The following is an 18,820-nucleotide window of genomic DNA, read 5'->3' as shown; positions in this document are numbered from 1 at the left end:
TTGCTGCAGAGATTTGCAGAGGCTGAGCTGCTCTTTAGGCACAGCTGCGACTCACCAGGTGCAATCGACAGTTGCTGATTCTACTCCCGCTAAAGAGTCCTCTGGTTGCCAGTTTGTGCCTGCTCCTCCTGTGGTATTTTAAGTCCAAATCCATGAAAGTATCTTCTTGTTTTTCTCAGAGATTTTGAACCAATCCTTTGTTTCCCTGTTTTTCCAGTGTCTCCCTTCAGCAAGCCTCAGCACCTCCACCACTGCCCAGCCTCACCAGCACAAGTCTACCTACAGCATTCATGTTCATTATTTCTCCAGTCTGTATTAAATCCCTTTAACCCACTTCCCTCGTGTGAGCCTCGCTTTTGGGTCCTGCTCTAGTAATCGTCACACTGTGCACATTAATGAACATTAACCTATGGCCATATTGCGGCCATAGGCTAATTTCCATTTGTGGTACCAGGTTGGTGGTACACACATTAGATCACTCTATTAGTAGAATCTTAGGAGATGAATGTTGTGTGTATAGGTGTACACATTTAATTTACATGGAAAAACTCCCACTTATGGAAAACGTTTGTCCACTGGGAGGTTCAAACAGCCATTATTTGGAGAAACCAAATCATTCCAGCCCCTCTAACATGACTGAGACTATCTAAGTGCTAAATGTAAAAACTTAGGAGAGCAGTCTGCTCAGCCGTTTGGTTTTTGTTTGATATCAGCAGAAAGAAAACACAAATGTTCACATCTCATTGAGAAAAGTACATTTATTATACACTTTTCTTGCAGGGGAAGACTCATCACAGAGGGTCATTTCAGATTGAATTTGTGTTTAACTTTAATCACTTACACATTCCTACCTACCTACAACATATTTAAATACTTTGAACACATACGATCCATGGATGAGCCCATGTTCTACACTGAGGCTATTAGACATGAGGAAAAGATGTCCATCTCTGGGAACGTCACCATTCCACAAGTTTTACGGATTGAGTATGATTTATGAAGACTTGACCAGCGCAGAGAACTCTGGGGAAAAAGATAAGCAGATTTAAGACATGAGCGTTTTATTCTTTCATATATTGATCAAACTATAAGAACTGAAAACAATTTAACTTCACTCAGTGAAATGTTGAAGTTACAATAAACACATAGATTTGGGGTAATTCTGGTATTCTGGGTCAATCTTTAAGAGGACATATTATGAAAAATCCACTTTTACAGTGTTTTTGAACATATATTTGAGTAACCTGAGTGTCTACTGATCCACAAAATATGAAATAAACCCATCCAGTCCTTTATTTGTAGTCTGCATAAGTCTTACAACACAGAGAAAAATGCTCCATTTAAAATTTTCTCAGTTTGGGATGTCACAAGCTGGATTCTGGTAAAATCCATCGTCAGCTTAGAACAAAACTTTTGCACAGGTCTGCCAGTTTTATTCTCGATATAGTCTATCCGGAAAACTCAGGGAGGGGGGGCTCGTTGCATTTAAAGAGACACACACACCAAAACGGAGCGTTCTGAGAGAGCTGGTTTATACAGGGTCACAAACCTCCTCTGGTGCTTGATTCATGTTATATTTTGACCAAAGCACAGCACAGATGTTTCATTTAGACCACAGGGGACTGTTTGAAAAGGTCGAAAAGAGGTATAATATGTCCACTTTAAACAACTTTCACTTTGAAAGAATTCCAAAAATTCATGCTAAAAAAATAAAAAAAAAAGCAGAAAAAGAAAGCTAATCCCTGATCACCATCTATATGCTTCAATCTGCCTACCTTCCCAGCCAATCTTCCCATCTCCATCTGAGTCTCCCTCTGAAAGGAAAGCTCTGGTTTCAGCTGCAGTGAGGGTCCTCGCTCCTTTAGAGAAGTTCTGCAGGAACAGTCTGTCGTAGAGCACCGATGGAGCGACACAGTGTAAAAGAAGGATACACACAAATCATGAAGACAGAACAGAGATTTCAAAAACAAAACAAAATATGCTAAATGACATGCTTAAACATAATCACTGAAATGTCCAGTTCAAGTGAATATCTTCATTTAAAATAAATAGGAATTTGCTGTGTTAAAAACTCAACTGTAATTCATCCTGTTCTATGAAGCCGCTTTTGTCCTGGTCCAAAATTTTAAAGACCCTCTCGATCTCTACTGGAGTTTTCTTGGATAAACCCACTGTTTTAAAAAACATCTTCGGGCTGAAGGAATCCTTTGCTGAAAGATAAATCATAGATACGAGCTCATTAGACCCAGTTTATTAACATAATGATACCCTTCATTATAGTCAACCATCAATACACAACCGTCTCCTTACCCTTACAGGCGTTGATAGCTGAAGTGATGTCTGAGGCTGCTAGAAAGTCGGTGATGGCCATGGTGGTGGAGACTGCAGTGTGGTAGATGTTGCAGACTCGTGCAATATGTGACCACTGAAGGGCAGAGAGAAAGTAACGGTGACAGTGACTCGGCTTCAAGCCCCTGAGGTGTCAAAAACCACCAGTGTCCTTCTGTCTGCTGTCACCTGCAGCTGACCACTTCAAAAAACACTGAGTCTGATGTGTGTGCAAAAAGGACGTTCAGAAACAGACCAATGAGTGACTGTACATTTTTGTTTCCAGGAAAGGTTTCTTCAGGGGCTCAGAGGTTAAACTAAATCTACTTAAGCAGACCATAGACAGGTAGCATCTGTGTGGAATCAGAACAGGAGGTCAGGGAGATTATATTTAGCGCATATTGTCGGCCTGAATCTCTTCTCAGCCACAGTTGCTGCCTGCTTGTGGTCGTCCCTGGCAGTGTTTCCGCAGGCTGTAAACATCCTGTTATTATGGCCTCTGTCACTAAGGCTTCGCTCCATAGAGCTGTCTGCACTCAAAGTCGTCTTGTTGTGTTACTGTTAGCATTTCAGGAGCCCTGTGCTAGATGCTAAAAATGCTACTGAAATCTCGTCACCATCACACCATTGAAAAGTTACTCATAAAGTTACTCTACTTATTGACAGGGTGTTCTTTTCTCTAGCATCGTGATGCTAGTCATTAAAAAATATGAAATAAGCTTGTGTGTAAAATCCACTTTTGGTATATATATATATATATATATATATATATATAGGCCTATACTGTATAAAAACAATTAAAAACCACTCATGTACATTTTCAACCATTTCATAACTACTTTCTTCGCCATGGTGTGTCATGTACTAGCAAGCTAACATTCACTTCATGGGTTAAATCAGTCAGACAAAAAAAGTGTCAAATGGCAGCTGCTAGTACGGAAGAGGATGAGGGCCATTGGGTCTGACGTGTTTTCTCAGAATTCTGAGATTTTTACAGAGCCAGAATTCTGAGAAAAAAAGTCAGAATCCAAAAAAAATGTAAGAACCATAATCTTTTTTTTTCAGTGGACCTAATCCTCTTCCGTGGCTAGGTGTCATTATTCACTGACAACAACTTCACTTTTGAGAACCTGTATGTCTTCCTGTCTTTGTGTCGTTCATTTATCTCCAATAATTAAAAATAAAGTCATAACAGAGCAAAGTTTGTCGTATGAAGAGTTGTTTTCATAATGGATTCATCAAAATATAGGCTACAACAATATATTTAATTGACTGATACTTGAAAAACCTCCTGTTACGGCTCTGGCTGTGATCCTGTTTCTGTGTATCCTTTGTGTCCCCTCCCCCTCTGTCTGTCTGTGTGTGTCTCTGGAGGGTGTGGCTGCAATCAACACCGGGTGACTACTCACACCTGCAACTCATCTGCTCATCTGCTCATCTGCCTCAAGCTAAAAGCCCTGGGCTCAACTCGACTCATTGCCAGACTATTGAGTCTACTGAAGTAGTAGATACTATCGGCTGCTCGTAACATTTGTTAGAGTTTTGTTCCTAGCGTTTTACTAGTGGATCCTAACTGATTTTTCTCTCCTGTTGTCCAGATTCTCACCGGTGTCATCTCCTCCAGTCTGCTTTAATTTAATGCATTAGGGATTTTAAACAGATGGATTTTTAGTTTCATTTTCAGTTGCCTTTTGAATTGAAGTCTTGTTTGTACTTCACACACTGCATATATTGTATGTCTATGTTTTTGTAAAAAGGGACCCCAAATTGTCTTCCTTTTCTTCTCCTGTCAGAGGCTTTTTAAGAGGGCACTTTGTCATTATCCCAATTAACTCAGAGGTCTAAGTATAGAGGATGACTTATGCTGCACAGGTCACTCCTTGAGGAGTACGGTACTCTTTACATGAGCTAAATAACTAAAACTCACTTGGCTCGACATAGGCTACACTGTAGAACATCTGGTTGAAATACATCCTACAAACACAGCATACAGTTACTGTAGGAGATGGAGCAAGGCTGAGTCATTGTGAAACCTGAAGCTCAACAGGGTTTCACGATGAAACTTCAGACAGCAGCATTATCTTTACTTTTTTTTGACTTGTTGTGAACCATTGATAGGAGTTTCTGAAAAACCACCTGCGGAGGAATTCTCACACTTTGCAGATGGTTTGCTGTTCTGTAATATCACTAAACAGAAATAAGACGTAGTTAGCTGTCAGAGTTGTAGACACAACCCTCCACAGTTCTCTTTACGTTTGACCCCTCTTGTGTAACTATGTGGGATTTTGTTTCAACTTAACGTCCTGCTAATGATGTTACGCTTTCATCTCTTTCAATCAACAGATGTGTTTATAGCTCCCATGTGCTGGAGCATTGTAGTGACTGCGTCATACCCACCCTCACAGGCAGCACGTGTGGGCCCAAGGCCTTAACAGAATGACGTGAGCCCAGCTTCCTCAGGATGGACGACAGTGAGGTCTACAGCAACCAGAGGGGCTGAAGAACGACAAAAACATCCTCTGCTCCCTCCTCACATATACTCGCCCCCCCCCCCAGCCTTGTGCCTTTCCACGCTCTGTGGCTTGTTTTCAGGAAGACCAGGCTTTTCCTGCTTTACGGAGTGTTGGATGAGAGGAGGAAGAGGGGGATGGGAGAGAGCGAGGAAAAGACAGACAGGGGGAGAGATGGATAGGGATGGGGAGATGGTTTTATGCACGTAGTGGTTTGGGGGGGAGATGACAGGTACAGGCAGCTGGAGGAGGGTCTGGGAACAGGAAAGATTACAGGCAAATGTCCTGTGCAGATAAAAAAAAAATGTTGACTTTTTTGTCTCTTGCACCTGAAAAAGTCTAGTCCAATTTCAAAGAGGCAGACGGGGAGTAGCCTCGTGCAAAATGGGCTTAAATTGAGAAATGTAATTTTGTCCACATAAAAAAAACCCTGTGGGGACTGGTTTTTATTGTTATTGCATGTCTGACATACTTTGCTGATTTGTTCCTCCATTTGTTTTTGAGGGATACTAAGCTTACAGCACAGGACACCAGCAGAAGTGAGTCTTACATTAACAGACGGTAAGTTCAATTTTGTGCCAATTAAATAACCTATTAAATATGTGATGGTGTATTCATTAATTTCAGTTTTTTTTAGGATTCATGACATATTAATAACAAGCATACTGTAAGGGACTAATGTTGTGTGTTTAGGTCCTACATACTGTATCTTACTAAAGGACATCTCTACAGCATGTATAATAGACACATTCACACACGCTGGCTTATGTGTCATTTATTAAGTGAGATTTATTAAGTGTCATGTCATTGTTTTATCATAATTTTTTGATCGTGTGATTATTAGAAAAATATTGTAGTTCAGAGATGGATGTGTCTCACTCAGCAGCAGGACGTTTCCTCTGTAGAAATGTCATGCACTTTCTGTTTTTTACTTTCTGTTTATAACTATTTTAGACTTTTTCTTTTTTAAACCTACACAATTGTATTCAGGCCTTTTTTCTTTTTTTGCATTTGCATCGTTATTGCTCATGTCTCAAGTTTAAGACTGCACACCATGTACCACGTTTTTTTTTATTGAGTTTTGAAACATACAGATATAAGTTCGACGGGTTCTTAGGTAAAATAAGAGTTGTTTTAAGTAAAAAAAAACAAAAAAAAACAAAGAAAAGGAGACAACTAGAACACGACACAAACTAAGCTTGACCGTTCAACGAGTTACAAAAAGAAATAAACACAGTATGTATTTGAGGTAACTATAGCACAAAGAAGGGCAAAAGAAGGAAAACTGATCAAGTATGCATATGTGTAACGTGCACACACATACATGAATATGCAGAGACATACACATAACTTTAGCTTTTTGTCAATTATGCCAAATTTTGTAAAGGATTAAGCCTGGTTACTACCATCCCAAAGGAAAAAGTATTTAATATTTTATGTACAATTTGAATTCATGAATTCATCTGGTGTTAAGACTTGGTCTCCTACAATGTAAAGTACATGACTACTATATACAGGACCAGTCTAGTGTAGTAATTCACATATAACACAACTAATTATAATGTTGTGAATTTCTAAGTCAAAAGAGAAACAAGGGTATGAACTTGATGTTGGGGAAATGACTTTTCTCAGATTTGTTATTTCTTTTATGATCTTTTGGTCATTTATTGTTGGTTTTACATTCTGACACGTTCACTGTCCTGATTACAACCTTCAAAAATATAAGCATTATACATTATACATTATAGGTAGTAACAGGAATTATTTCTTTTTGGCCATTTTTGAGAAGATTTCTGTTCTGAAATGTTCAAAGTGTCCTTGTGACCCTATCTGTGTATTAGAATGCTGGACATCAGATATCACTGTCTGAGTAATGTCTTTAGTAGAAACAATTCATCTTGAGGCCATTCTTTTCCGATTTATGAAAATGTCTCACTACACACTGGTATCCTCTGTAATGTCTGAAACACTAGGCTTCTCAGACACATAGGGACAGAGAATAGGAGAGGTAGTTTGTTCATCTGTGAGGGGAGGCGATGCTCCTGCTTTTTTCTTGGCTTGGTTACGGTCTCGTCTATTTCAATCTGACCAGCTGTGATGAGGGCATGCCACTGACGATCTCAAATTCAGCCTCATCCGACACACTTGAAGCTCCACCCTCCAGCCTCGCTTACAGTTTCCTCTGACTCCTCTGTTCTGGCACCAATCTTTCAATCTGTGTGCGGTTTGTCTGTGGCATTCAATGCGTCTGTGCATGTGTGTGTGTCTCACCTTTGATATGAATTAATCAAGACTGGCTTTCTGAGTGTCTATATGGATCTATTTTGTGTAGCTTTACACAGTAGCTACCGTATAACAGTGCATATGTTTTTATGTGGGCCCTTGCATGTGTGCTAAAGACTGAATGTGTTTGTCAATGAGTTTAGAAAATTCCCTTCAAAGTACAACTTGAGTTGATCTTTTAACCTCTGACAGCACAAATGGCCAAGACCCTTATTCAATTTTACTCTTAATTTTTCCTCTACAGGTATGTGTCTGCTATACTTTTTCCACATTGACGTTCTTCTTTTATCCCCTTTCTTTTTTTTATCTTCCCACTAGCTAAATCTGTATAGAAGTGAAAATGAACATGTAAGTGTAGCCTATAGAAGTATGTTGTAGCAAAACAAAAACTGTCTTTTGCCCCCTGTAGAAGTTTACATGCAACAGAAATGATACTCGAGTAGGCTATTTAATTTAGCCTATAGTCATGTTTAAGTATGAGGATATCATTAAAACTATTAGTATGTCATGTCTGTATGCTAGCTAGAAAATTAACCTACAGCTTTCAAATAGCTTACTCAGCGTAGCCTGCATGTTAGCTAAAAATAAAGGTGAATAGCTTACTTAGATTAGCCCAAAACAAAAACACAAAATGAGGAGAGCCTGACCTGTAAAAAAGTAACCAGATATTTTACAGACTATTATTGGTCAGGTTAAGACAACTGGGAAGCTTAAGTGCAACTGGCCAAGAAATTTTCATGGCGCTTTATTAATGTTTCTGCAAAGATATGTTAGCAAGCTGATACATTGATAGCTAACAAACCAACATAAGAGTATTTTCCTTCCAAAACTCTTCTTTCACTTTTCAAAAGTACAACTTAAAAAAAGTTATAGGTTCTTCTTAATAGAAGGCAGCAGTCATCCGGCTTTATCACAGGATGAAGGAGAGTAAGTTGGTTCAATTAAAAAATAAAACGTCTATTGAAAACGAAGATGCAGCCATTGCTATCCTTTGTGTTCTCTATTTTTCACAAAGGGACAATCCTGCCTCGTTACATTTTTTACTTTGAAACTGTTGCTGCTGGTGTGCAACTGGATCAGGGCCTTGGGAATACCAGCGGACTTAAGGATGCAAGTAATAGTATCTGTACTGGGCAAGACAGGGTGGGGGTTTGTAAGGGGGAGTCAGGGACTCCCTCAGACGTCTCTGAGAGGGGGATTAAAAGAGAAAGATAGTGGCGTCAGGGAGGAGTTGGACTTCTTATTTAGTTGTTCAGAGCTTTGTACAGAACATAGAATGACTGAAATGCTAACAAGCTAACACTTCCTCCAGAATATGTACCATCTGAAAAACCCCTTTGTCTCTGTCACAAGCTTGAAAAGGTCGCCATAAACAGTTTAGGATTTTACATGAAAGCATTACTTCCTGTTTCATGTTCATATAGCGCGATGTAGAGTGATACACCCGAGAAGCATGATCTCCAAATTAGACATATACATTCAAGTATATTTCAATAGCCTACTAGCAGTCCCTGTAAACCTCATCACATTTAAGATTAACTGCTGAAACAGATCTCCCCTTATCTGATGTGTGTGTGTGTGTGTGTGTGTGTGTGTGTGTGTGTGTGTGTGTGTGTGTGTGTGTGTGTGTGTGTGTGTGTGTGTGTGTGTGTGTGTGTGTGTGTGTGTGTGTGTGTGTGTGTGTGTGTGTGTGTGTGTGTGTAAATGAGAGCTCTGTCAACGACCACTCATACTTGGCCCCTCCATAAACACTTTAAACCAGTTGGGGAGGAGTCCTACAGCTGTCTCAGCCTGTGCGTGCTCAAGTGTGTACACACGAGTGTGTGTTCGCACAGGTCAAAGGTCACTGACCTGCTTTTCAACACTTTTCACTGTTTTATTTCCTGCAAAAATATCCATGAGAAGTTAAATTAATCTCTGCTTGTGGGGGTGAATTTTGAGACAGCTTCATGCAATTGCTGAAATGATTAATTTGCCCTGCTTAGCCCCTCCCTTAGCTGAGCTAGGGTTACAGGACATGATGAGGTAAGTGTTTACAAGTTTTTACTCAAGCTCAAGCTCAAATGGCACATTTAAAGGTACACTATGAAGTTTTGGTGGTGAAATTTTTAAAGTTGGAGAAGTGAAACAATTCTATGCTATATTTTCTGACTTGAATACACAAACTTTACTCAAAGAAAAATTGGGTCCTTGGAACTCTGTTTGGAGCTTAAAAGCTACCAGGAGAGTTACGGTTTCACTGCAGCGGACCCCCACCATAACTTCTTGCATAGCAGTTTATCTTCAAACAGTGTTCCAGGGACCAAATTTTCCTCTGAGGACAGTTTGTGTACAGGGTTATGAACATATAGAACAGAATCTGTACACTTTTCCTACTTTTTCCAACCAAATTTCTCTATAAAAAATACATAGTGCACCTTTAAATGGCTCAAGTGCAGAAACAGAAAGTGGCCTACTTAAAGTGACAAACACTGGCTCTAGTGTCGACTAATATGAATGTAAAAAATTAAAAGATGAACTTATTTTGCTATTTGCATGATGTATAAATTAAGAATAAAATGCATGCATAAGGAAATTATTTTAAATTAATTTCAATGACATTGTTGAACATTGCGCATACCAGGTGTGTGTGTGTCTGCTGTTGTATGAAAATCTTATTTTACCCCTACTGTGGTTAACTGCTGCACTATACTGCTCCCTAGTGGTTGACTGCTACAACAACTCTCACATAAGTACCCCATTTAAAATTTCCTTTAATATGTATATACCTGCGTTCCCATTAGTAGAGGCGCTGATTTTAAATCATTGCAAGCGTATATTTTGAATTCATCATAGTTTTACTTTTTAAGCACAGCCTAAACCTAATTAAACATGTAAATACAGTATGAAAAACAACTAACTATAGAACGTATATGTGCTATAACAAATAACCTTGTTGTACCTTTCATTTGTTACAACAACTTAAAAGGGGATCATTCAAACAAGGCCTTTAAGTGTTCACAACATATTTGCGCAGGCTAATCAACCTTCTTTTCTTTGATAATTCCAGGTAAACAAAGTCTGTGATTTTCTCTTAATGTGCAGGAAAAAGCACTCCCTTGATGAAGAAAATGTGTTAGTTAGTGGTTCTGTTTTGGACAGTCTTCAATCTCAGGAAAAACTCTTAAGAACTTTTTTAACAGTTAAAATGCCTTATTTATATGTTCATAGAGCTTTAAAAAACTCCAAAGATTTACGTCATCAAGAGAGCTCATGACGATCACATTACAGAAAGGCATTTTAGTTTTTATTCTAAAAAACTCATTTTTACATTGAGACATGCTTCTCAGTGATACCAAATGACACTCATTTGTATCTCAGTGCTCTAAGTGTTGTCTTTCAGCAGGATCATTACCTGCCAGGTCAGACACACTTTATGTAAATATGAAATGTATTTCTCCATCTGTCACTAAATGGATTCAGTATATGATGAATGATGAAGCAATTAAGGACTCAGTCATCCTTATACCAGCAGGAGCTGAATAAATATAGATTTACACTGCTAACAAGTCCTCCCTCTCCTTCTTGTCACACACACACACACACACACACACACACACACACACACACACACACACGTATAGACACACCACATATAGATGTTTTCAGTGGTTCTCTTTTTTTAAATATTCTTTGTGGTTATCCACTTCAAGTCCATTTTACATACACCACATATAGAAGATGCAGTGCTGGTAAAGGCGAGCTGTGTTCCCAGGTCTGGACTTGGGAAGAGCAGGTGTACTGCTGTCAACAGAGGCTCATAAATACTCGACCAGTGAAGGGAGATGGATTACACGTTTATGTCATCATATTTAAGACTCTCTGTCAGCAAACACTTTATTGAACCTTTAATATCATGCTCAAGAAGATGTTTTTTGTCCTTACTTAATGGAGTTTACGACAAATATATTTTGCTAACCTGCAACCAAAGTGAATTAGTTTAATATTAGATGCTTAAATTATGTCAGGATATATATATTTTTTTAAAATTAAGGGGAAAGCAACGCTTCTGGGCTTTGCTGTCACCCTTTTCACAGAAGAAGTAACAGTTTTATTGCCGTTGAAAACATCATAAACAAATATGTACATAACAGTGACATATTTACCACTGTGCATGTCCTCATGTCAGTGTCACATGTCACTCTGCAGACATGAGATACTGCTGTGTCCAAATAAAGGCTTCAACTACCGTCCTGACCAGAGGTTTCATTACCCCTGTTATCACCCATAATCCTTTGCAGTGTCTGTAAAGACTCCTCCTGCTCAGGCCTGGATCACTGTGTATTCTGCATGCTTAGAATAAGCCTGAATCCTCTCCAATTACACCTCCTCCCACGGATTGTTCGGTGTCACCTCGCCATCTGCAGGCATGATAGGGTGATTCTGCGCCTGCAGTGTAAAAGGACACTTCTACAGTTCTTTTGGCATTTAGTGTGAACGCTACAACTCAATTTAAACTGAAGGACATAGCCGGACAACACAAGATGATAAAAAAAAGTGCTAACCCCTAGTTTGGGCTTGTTCTTAGCCTCTTAGGCACGACAGAAACATACTTAAGTAAACTACAGCAGATAATAGATTAAACTATAAAGCTTGTTAAGTGTCTACCCGATCAGACTGAAGGCCTGAAACCAAAGATGCATCATTCATTCATCTGACGATGCAGAAGCCGTCGAGATATCAGATTATGAACAACCCAGACATTGAGAGCACCCATCAATCACTGCTCCAATGTGAAAATAGAAAGTGGAACAGAGCGGAACAAGCTCACATTTTGCCCCTCCGAGAAGACTTTCAGATCCACAACTGTATCACATCCTCATGTGTACTGCTAAGTGCAGTGAAAAAAGAGTTGATGATACTTAAACACTGTAATGTAAGCAGTCAGAGAGGACTGGTTGACCTCAAAGAGGTCCGTAGGTTCATGATGCCTCACCACCATCATCATCATCATCCTCACTTTGAAGGAAACAACCATCTGTCCATCTCTGTGTCTCATTTCTCTTCTTTGTTGTTTTGATATCTTTCTTTTTTTCTTTTTGGGACCAGAGGTGGACTGAATGGTGTGATTGTTGCCTCCTGGGAACAACATCCTGATGCTGTCTGGGTGTGTGAAGCAGAACTCCAGCATCAGTGATTTTGTTGCCAGGGGGACAACTAAACCAGCCGGGACTTCCTCAAGTAAGAGTTTCAAATGCAGCTTAAGTGGCAGCTACAATAAAGTGTTTTTTGTGTGTATAACAGGTGAGGTATTTATCTGTTATTTCATGAATTCATATTAATTTGTCATTTTAATCTCATAGTTACATTGATAAATAATCCATAAATAGATTGTAATATGCCTTGGTGGAAGCTTTGCTGCAGTTCTCTTTTCTGCCTGCTATTCTGGCGTCAACCTCTAGAGGGGGCTAGTTTTCAACATCACTGTAACTGTATCTGACTAACTAGAGACAGAGGGGCTTTCTTAATTTAGCACACAAACACAATATACACACTTAGAATAAAAAGACACAGAACATTTTCTTGAAAATGTCCACATATACGCATTTTTCCATTTTCCATTTCTTGCTCAAGAATTTAGCAAATTGAGTAGTCCCATTTATTTATTTAAAAATGAAAATTTAAGAAATTGAAAAACCATGTTTCAATGTTTATTATTTTAATTACCAAGTATAGTTTCATTAATCGGACTGTGTAGAGTTTATTTTCAGTTTTTTCAATTTTTCTAACATTTAAAAAAAACACACAAACAGAAATGTATCCACACTTGCGTGTATGAATCGCAATGTAAAAAAAGCCTTCTGCATATAAAGGCAAATCTTGATAAGATAAATGAATGTATTCTTCAAGGTATGAGAGATTAACCTGACCGTTAAAAGATAACAGAAACATTTTCTACTTCTAAAAGTCAGTAAGTATCATAACACACACACACACACACACACACACACACACACACACACACACACACACACACACACACACACACACACACACACACACTCAAAATATATGTTTGTGTGTCTGCTGCTCTTTTTTTAATTCTTTTTTTTTTCCACACTGGAATTTACATGAAGTGTGACGCTGCATGAGTTAATTATAAAGAATAATAATGTATGTTAGTTTTGTTCTATGTCACTTTGACATCTACTGTGCTGTTAATCATTCAGTCAGCTGTTTTACAGAACAGATAAGTTATTGATCCCCCATCCTGCACTCTGCTGCTGCAGAGGCGGGCAGCGCCTAGGGAGTCTCCTGTAAATGTGAGCTCTTTGTCCTCTCTCTGTCCTCACATCCTCCCTTATCTCCTCCTCTTCATCATCTTCCTTCACTCTCCTTTAATCCTCACTTAACTCCTCTTATCTATTCCCTTTTTCCCCCTACCCTCCCTTATTTTTCACTCTCCATACCACCTCTAGTCTATACTCCCCTCTCTCTCTCATGCGGTGCATTCCCATCTCTCCTCTTTCTGTCCATATGTTCTGCTCGTCTCCTCCAGCGTCCTCTATGAGGTTTCTGTGCTGCAGAAAAAAGCCAGAGGGATGAGCGGGGCTCACAGAATGCAAGGTAAGATGGGAAAAAATACTGGTGTCATGCATGCACTGTGGATGCAGAGAGATTAAGGTCGTTGTGACATATTCTGCAGCGTCATGATGCAGCAGAATTGTAATGAAATACATTTCAGTTGAATAGCATGTTTCTTTACTTCTGTTTGCAGAGTTTAAATACTGCAGAGAGGGAGCGACTTTGGTGATTTCCTTGGAGGGTTTAAACTGGCTTTCTAAAAGGAGATGCAAGGACAAAAGACACAAAAAAAGGTATTTTTCAGGATTTTTGACTCGGCCTACAGGCACACTTAAAGAGTGCAGGCCTCTGTTTTGTACAAGAGGTACTAAAGTTGTCTTTTGTTAATTCTACTTTCTGAGTAGAGAAGTTATTATCATCTGTGTTTTTCTCCGAGCCCTCCACCTGTTACACAGTAAAGAGTACATTTACCTGAAACAGGGCAGATTACAGGCTTCATGGCCTACTGCATGCCTGTGTGTGTGTGTGTGTGTGTCTTGGTGTGTAAAGTGTGCATGTTTTGACATCCTTTACGTCACAGCTGCTGTGAGTCAGCTCCTCTCTTCCTTTCCTGAGTCACTCATGCAGCCGTTGCTTGGTGACTGCAGAGTGCTGAAAGTTTCCGATTGCGTCTTTGTCTCCGTGGATGGACTGGCCCCGATATTTATTCAGGCTCAGGAGTGAGTGGCCAAATAATGTATGTGTTTGTGAGCATGTGTGTGTGTGAGTGTGTAAGTGTGTGAGTGTGTGTGTGTGTGTGTGTGTTTTCGGTTTCAGCCAGTAGACTGAAGACTGACGAATCAGTTTTAGTACATCCTGTCAACACTGACATGATGTTTGTGCCCTTCATATACCTCTTAATAGTTGTTTAATGGATTTTAATAAAAGGCAAATCTGACACTGACATGGATAATATTTATGTGTAACAGGAGATTCTTCTAAGACAAAGTCTAGACATCATGTTTGGTCAAAGTGTCCGAAACAAATGCTTGTTGAATTGTGCTAGACAATGCCAGAGCTCATGTCAAAACTGACAAATTACAGAATAAGACTTCAAATACATTAGTGGTATATGCCACCAACACTTTCACCACTGGTATTCCACTCAACTGATAAACCCAAAGAAGCCTTGTGTCCGATAATATTAACCAAACCTGCAGGTGTCATTTAAAAATCATGCATTGTATCACTGACTGTAAGATAAACTCTTCTAAGTTGTAACTGTCACTTTCAGTTCCCTAATTAAAAGTCTTAAACAAGCTAGCTTGGCAGATTTAGCTGAATAGAACTATATTATGGAGATATCACTGATTCAAAACTATTTGTGAATGCGTAAATAGATCCACAAATGTTCACCTATTTGTAAATGCGTATAGTTTTTAATGACTGAGAAGACTGCGGCTGTGTCCGCAATAACACTCATTACTCAGTGCATTAATGTTGTATATGTATATGTGTATGTAGTGGGTTAGGGTTGTATATGTATCTGTGTATGCATTTCAGAATCTATTAACACATTTATTATCTTTTGGTACAATAAGCTCCATAAAAAAACCTGTTCAAATTTGAACAAGTGAGCTCCATTCTGCCACTGTCACCATGTACACCTGCACTTATCTCGCTGTGAATTGTTATCAAAGGAACAATGGCCAGTGCAAAAAAAAAAAAGACCTGAGGTTTAATTATCATTATCAGATCAGAATGCATGCTTCTTATTTTATTGAATACTATAATGGATTTAAAAGGTTTTAATATTCCTTACTTGTGTTGTTTAAAACACAGGGACGAGAAGCTCCAGTTGTTGATGCCATCTGATGAAGAGCTGCAGCCAATCACCTGCTTCTGTGTCTTCAATAAGAGACGATGTACAGGCCCTCGTATACAGAGAAAATACAGTGACCCCCAATCAAGCTTTTTAACATGGCCTCCTGTCTCATACCCCCCTCGACATGGTTATCTTCCCATGGAGCCGACCCCTCGCTCAACATGCAACTCTTTGGCTTCTTTTGTCTCAGACTGTCCCATGGAGGCCCGATGGACAAGACCCATTGTAGATATGATGGACATCATCAGGTTGATCACAAAGGGTCTAAACATTATGCACCAGCAGGATGCTGCAACAATGTTTAATAGGTTCATCATTTTCTGTAATGAAGATATACCCCTTGAACTTTATAGTGACATTTGTATCGGTGGGGATTGTAAGACATCGTTAAAGGACACAGGATGGCATTTAAGTGATAACAACGCGTCAAGTGATTTCACAAAGTCCACTGCCAACCAGCTTCACAATCTCAACGCCAACACCAACAACTCTCTGGGGATTTATAAAGATCTTCAGAAATCCTCTTCAATCTGTGATTCTCTAGGAGATTTGTTGAGGAAGGACAAGAAAGCAACAAAGAGGAAGAGTGTGTCCTTTGAGGACGATGTAACGGTCTACTTGTTTGATCAGGTACTGTTTCCATGTTGTCTGTTTATCTACAGTAAGGCATGTGGGTTTTGTTTTGCACTGGAGATTTAGGGGTTAACTACTTACTGATCTAATGCCATTCTTAGGAGAGCCCCACCTTGGAGCTGCACGCTGGGCCCTACGTATCTCGGCCAAGCCACAACTCCAACCTGCCAGAGGCCACAATAGAAGACACTGGTACTATATTGATGGACTAAATTAATGATTTGTGCATGTTTAACACATGAGCAACGTTACTGTTGAACATTTTTGCATTGTTGGAAAGAAAAAAGGTAATTGTACATTATAAGTTGTTAAGTAGAATTTTTTTTAATAGTCACTAACAAGTTGGTCTATGTCTTCAAACCATAGACTGTATAATAAGATGGACGGCACAATAGCCGACGTCACTTATTACGTGAAATATTTAGTGCGCCCCTTGCTGTTTGGCGGCATTAAAGGTTATGAACTTTGTTTCCTCTGTGTTAACAGATAGGACATGGGTAAAACTATTAAATCAAAATGCTTGTCGGAAACTTTTTTGTCAATCCCAGTTTTCATCACGATAGCTCAAGTTTCTGAGAAGTTTCTTTTAACTAGTTACTTAATGCTATCAAATTCCACGATTGACAGCTCTGTTGATGAATGAGTACTGGAGTAGTAGAGTACAGCAGAGTAAACGTACAAATTTCTGAGTATCCGCTTCAGAACGACACAGAGATTGTTGTGCTGTGGACTCTATCCTCCTGAGGGATTTTTTTTTGCCATTTTAATAGTAAATGTGTGCTTTTATTTGCTTTAGTGCAGGCATTGGTATATTGGAAATTGGCAATATGTCAGCTCCTGTCTTGGAGATATTCTGCCTTCATCCTGTTAAATGGGAGAAGACTGAGGCCCGCTGTATATTTGTACTGTCTGAAAAGCCCCTCACAGTTTAACAAGATCAGGGCGGTACACTTAAAGAGTTAGCAAACTTTAATGTTCTGCTAAACCCAGATGCTTCAGGCTGTTAACACTGTATTGTCACTGACTGTGTATTTGGTTGTTTGTGACTGCAGGCTTGGAGTGGGACGACGACTTCTCAGCTTTGGAGAATAACTGCCACTCTCAGCTCTCCCTGCAGACACAGAACTGCACTGCTGCGTCCAGGCTAGACCGTTTCTCTTTATCCCAAACCTGCCTGTTTCTCACACATGTCACTGAGGCAGACCTTGAGCTATGAGATAAAGGGGTTAATTCCCCATTTTTGCACAGCAACCTTTTTACATTGGATGTCCCGCCTAGGGTCGGAGGTTAAAATTTGGGTATGTGACTTATGACACGTTCCTTTTAGCTGTTTTCGTTAAGTTTTTGATCCGCAAAGAGGTTCCTTTTTGCGTAATGTCGTAACATCTGATCTGCCAGAAGATCCTTACTTTTTTTTTTTTTAAAGCAGGGTTGAATTCAAACAGGAAGTACTTTAATCGTATGACAGCAAAAACATGCAAAATAAAATCCTTACTATTTTTAAATGTGAAATTTTTCAATTTCAAACATGCGATTAATTATGTGATTAATTACATTAACTGCACAAATTCAGAATCATTTGACAGCCCTAATTACATTATATAACATTATAATATATGATATGATGTATTTGATGTATCATACAAACTATTATCATTTCACCACTTAGGAATTAAAGAGCAAATGAAAAGACAAGGAAAACTGACTTTTAGGAAAGACACTGGGTCAAACAAGTTATTTAAAACCATTAGTAATGTTTGACAAAAGCTAACTTAGCTAACTAAGCTAGCTGTTATAATGTTTGTTGGCCATTTAATTGAAGTTTGACAATAGCTAATGTCAGCATTCAATTCATAGATAACATATATTTTTGTTTAGCTTACTTTACGTAAGCTAGTAATTCAATCTCAAGCTTCTGCTACTTGCTTGTATTAATTGTGTTTCCTGTTGTGTAGCACTAAAGGCAGCAGTTAGCTTTTAGCCACTCACAAGCTAACAGTATTTTTGTCTGAATGCTAACATTAGCTTTATTGTTTGACTTTGACATGTTTTAGACTTCCTTCTCTGACCATAATATCTGAGGAACATGCACTGTGAATATGTTCAATGCCATATAACACAGTGGTATTGGCAGCCTTCATTTAAAGGCCGTCTCACTGTCACCATGGTCGAATGTGACATCCACGCTTGTTTTTCTTTCAGACGGACGGCCTTGACCTAATGGAAAATCTGACGAAGATCTCATCCTCCTCATCTCTTCCTCGTCTCCCAGCCTCCCCTCCTTCCCCTTTTTCATGATGAGTCAGGGACGTAAACAGCTCTTTCTGAAAACACCTGCCGTTCATGACATCACAGCCACGCAGGACAGTGTGACAGTGCTTTCAGCTTTCTGACACGGTCGCTGAGTATGATGTGATAACACAGCCTGGTTGTGCAACAGAGCCGGTACCTTTCCAGCTGCACAACTCTTCATAAGATACCTTTCATGTCATAAATTGAAAAAATAAATTGTAATCTGTGTCAATCCATCTTTTTTATTTTTGTTTTATTTAAGTCGTTTTTTAAGTAGTTGGAGTCCAAAGTGTGTGTTGTTTTTCTCAGTTTGTTTTGCGCAGAGTTTTGCTTGTGAAGGCCCCTG

General features: G+C 39.2%; 2 protein-coding genes across 3 annotated transcripts; one reads left to right on the top strand and one right to left on the bottom strand.

Moving 5' to 3' along the window:
* Window positions 1-740: 740 nt before the first annotated feature.
* Window positions 741-2,473, bottom strand: LOC109994701 (parvalbumin, thymic). Its single transcript, XM_065950058.1, has 4 exons — window positions 2,311-2,473; window positions 2,078-2,210; window positions 1,776-1,885; window positions 741-1,023 (listed from the first exon to the last, which is right to left on the bottom strand). Exons 1-4 carry the CDS (start codon window positions 2,369-2,371, stop codon window positions 995-997), a joined length of 333 nt encoding a protein of 110 aa, XP_065806130.1. The 5' UTR covers window positions 2,372-2,473; the 3' UTR covers window positions 741-994.
* Window positions 2,474-12,319: 9,846 nt separating this feature from the next.
* On the top strand, window positions 12,320-18,706 carry LOC109994709 (serine/threonine-protein kinase LMTK2). Of its 2 annotated transcripts, XM_065949558.1 has the most exons (6): window positions 12,320-13,727; window positions 13,879-13,978; window positions 15,507-16,179; window positions 16,284-16,374; window positions 17,235-17,480; window positions 18,385-18,706. In XM_065949558.1, exons 1-5 carry the CDS (start codon window positions 13,703-13,705, stop codon window positions 17,396-17,398), a joined length of 1,053 nt encoding a protein of 350 aa, XP_065805630.1. In that variant the 5' UTR covers window positions 12,320-13,702; the 3' UTR covers window positions 17,399-17,480; window positions 18,385-18,706. The 2 variants fall into 2 exon arrangements, with proteins under 2 accessions (XP_065805630.1, XP_065805631.1); XM_065949559.1 differs by lacking the exon at window positions 13,879-13,978 and having other exon boundaries at window positions 12,323-13,727.
* Window positions 18,707-18,820: the final 114 nt, after the last annotated feature.

This window comes from Labrus bergylta, chromosome 21 (assembly GCF_963930695.1).
Source record: "Labrus bergylta chromosome 21, fLabBer1.1, whole genome shotgun sequence".
Taxonomy (NCBI): domain Eukaryota; kingdom Metazoa; phylum Chordata; class Actinopteri; order Labriformes; family Labridae; genus Labrus; species Labrus bergylta.
This window is presented reverse-complemented; position numbering and strand designations above follow the sequence as displayed.

Coding starts and splice junctions, on each gene's coding strand:
- LOC109994701 (XM_065950058.1), bottom strand. CDS start 2,371: ATGGCCATCACCGACTTTCTAGCAGCCTCAGACATCACTTCAGCTATC. Junction 2,211..2,310: donor AGCTATCAACGCCTGTAAGG/GTAAGGAGACGG, acceptor TTTATCTTTCAG/CAAAGGATTCCTTCAGCCCG. Junction 1,886..2,077: donor ATAGAACAGGATGAATTACA/GTTGAGTTTTTA, acceptor GCTCTACGACAG/ACTGTTCCTGCAGAACTTCT.
- LOC109994709 (XM_065949558.1), top strand. CDS start 13,703: ATGAGCGGGGCTCACAGAATGCAAG. Junction 13,728..13,878: donor CGGGGCTCACAGAATGCAAG/GTAAGATGGGAA, acceptor TTCTGTTTGCAG/AGTTTAAATACTGCAGAGAG. Junction 16,375..17,234: donor GGCCACAATAGAAGACACTG/GTACTATATTGA, acceptor TTGTGACTGCAG/GCTTGGAGTGGGACGACGAC.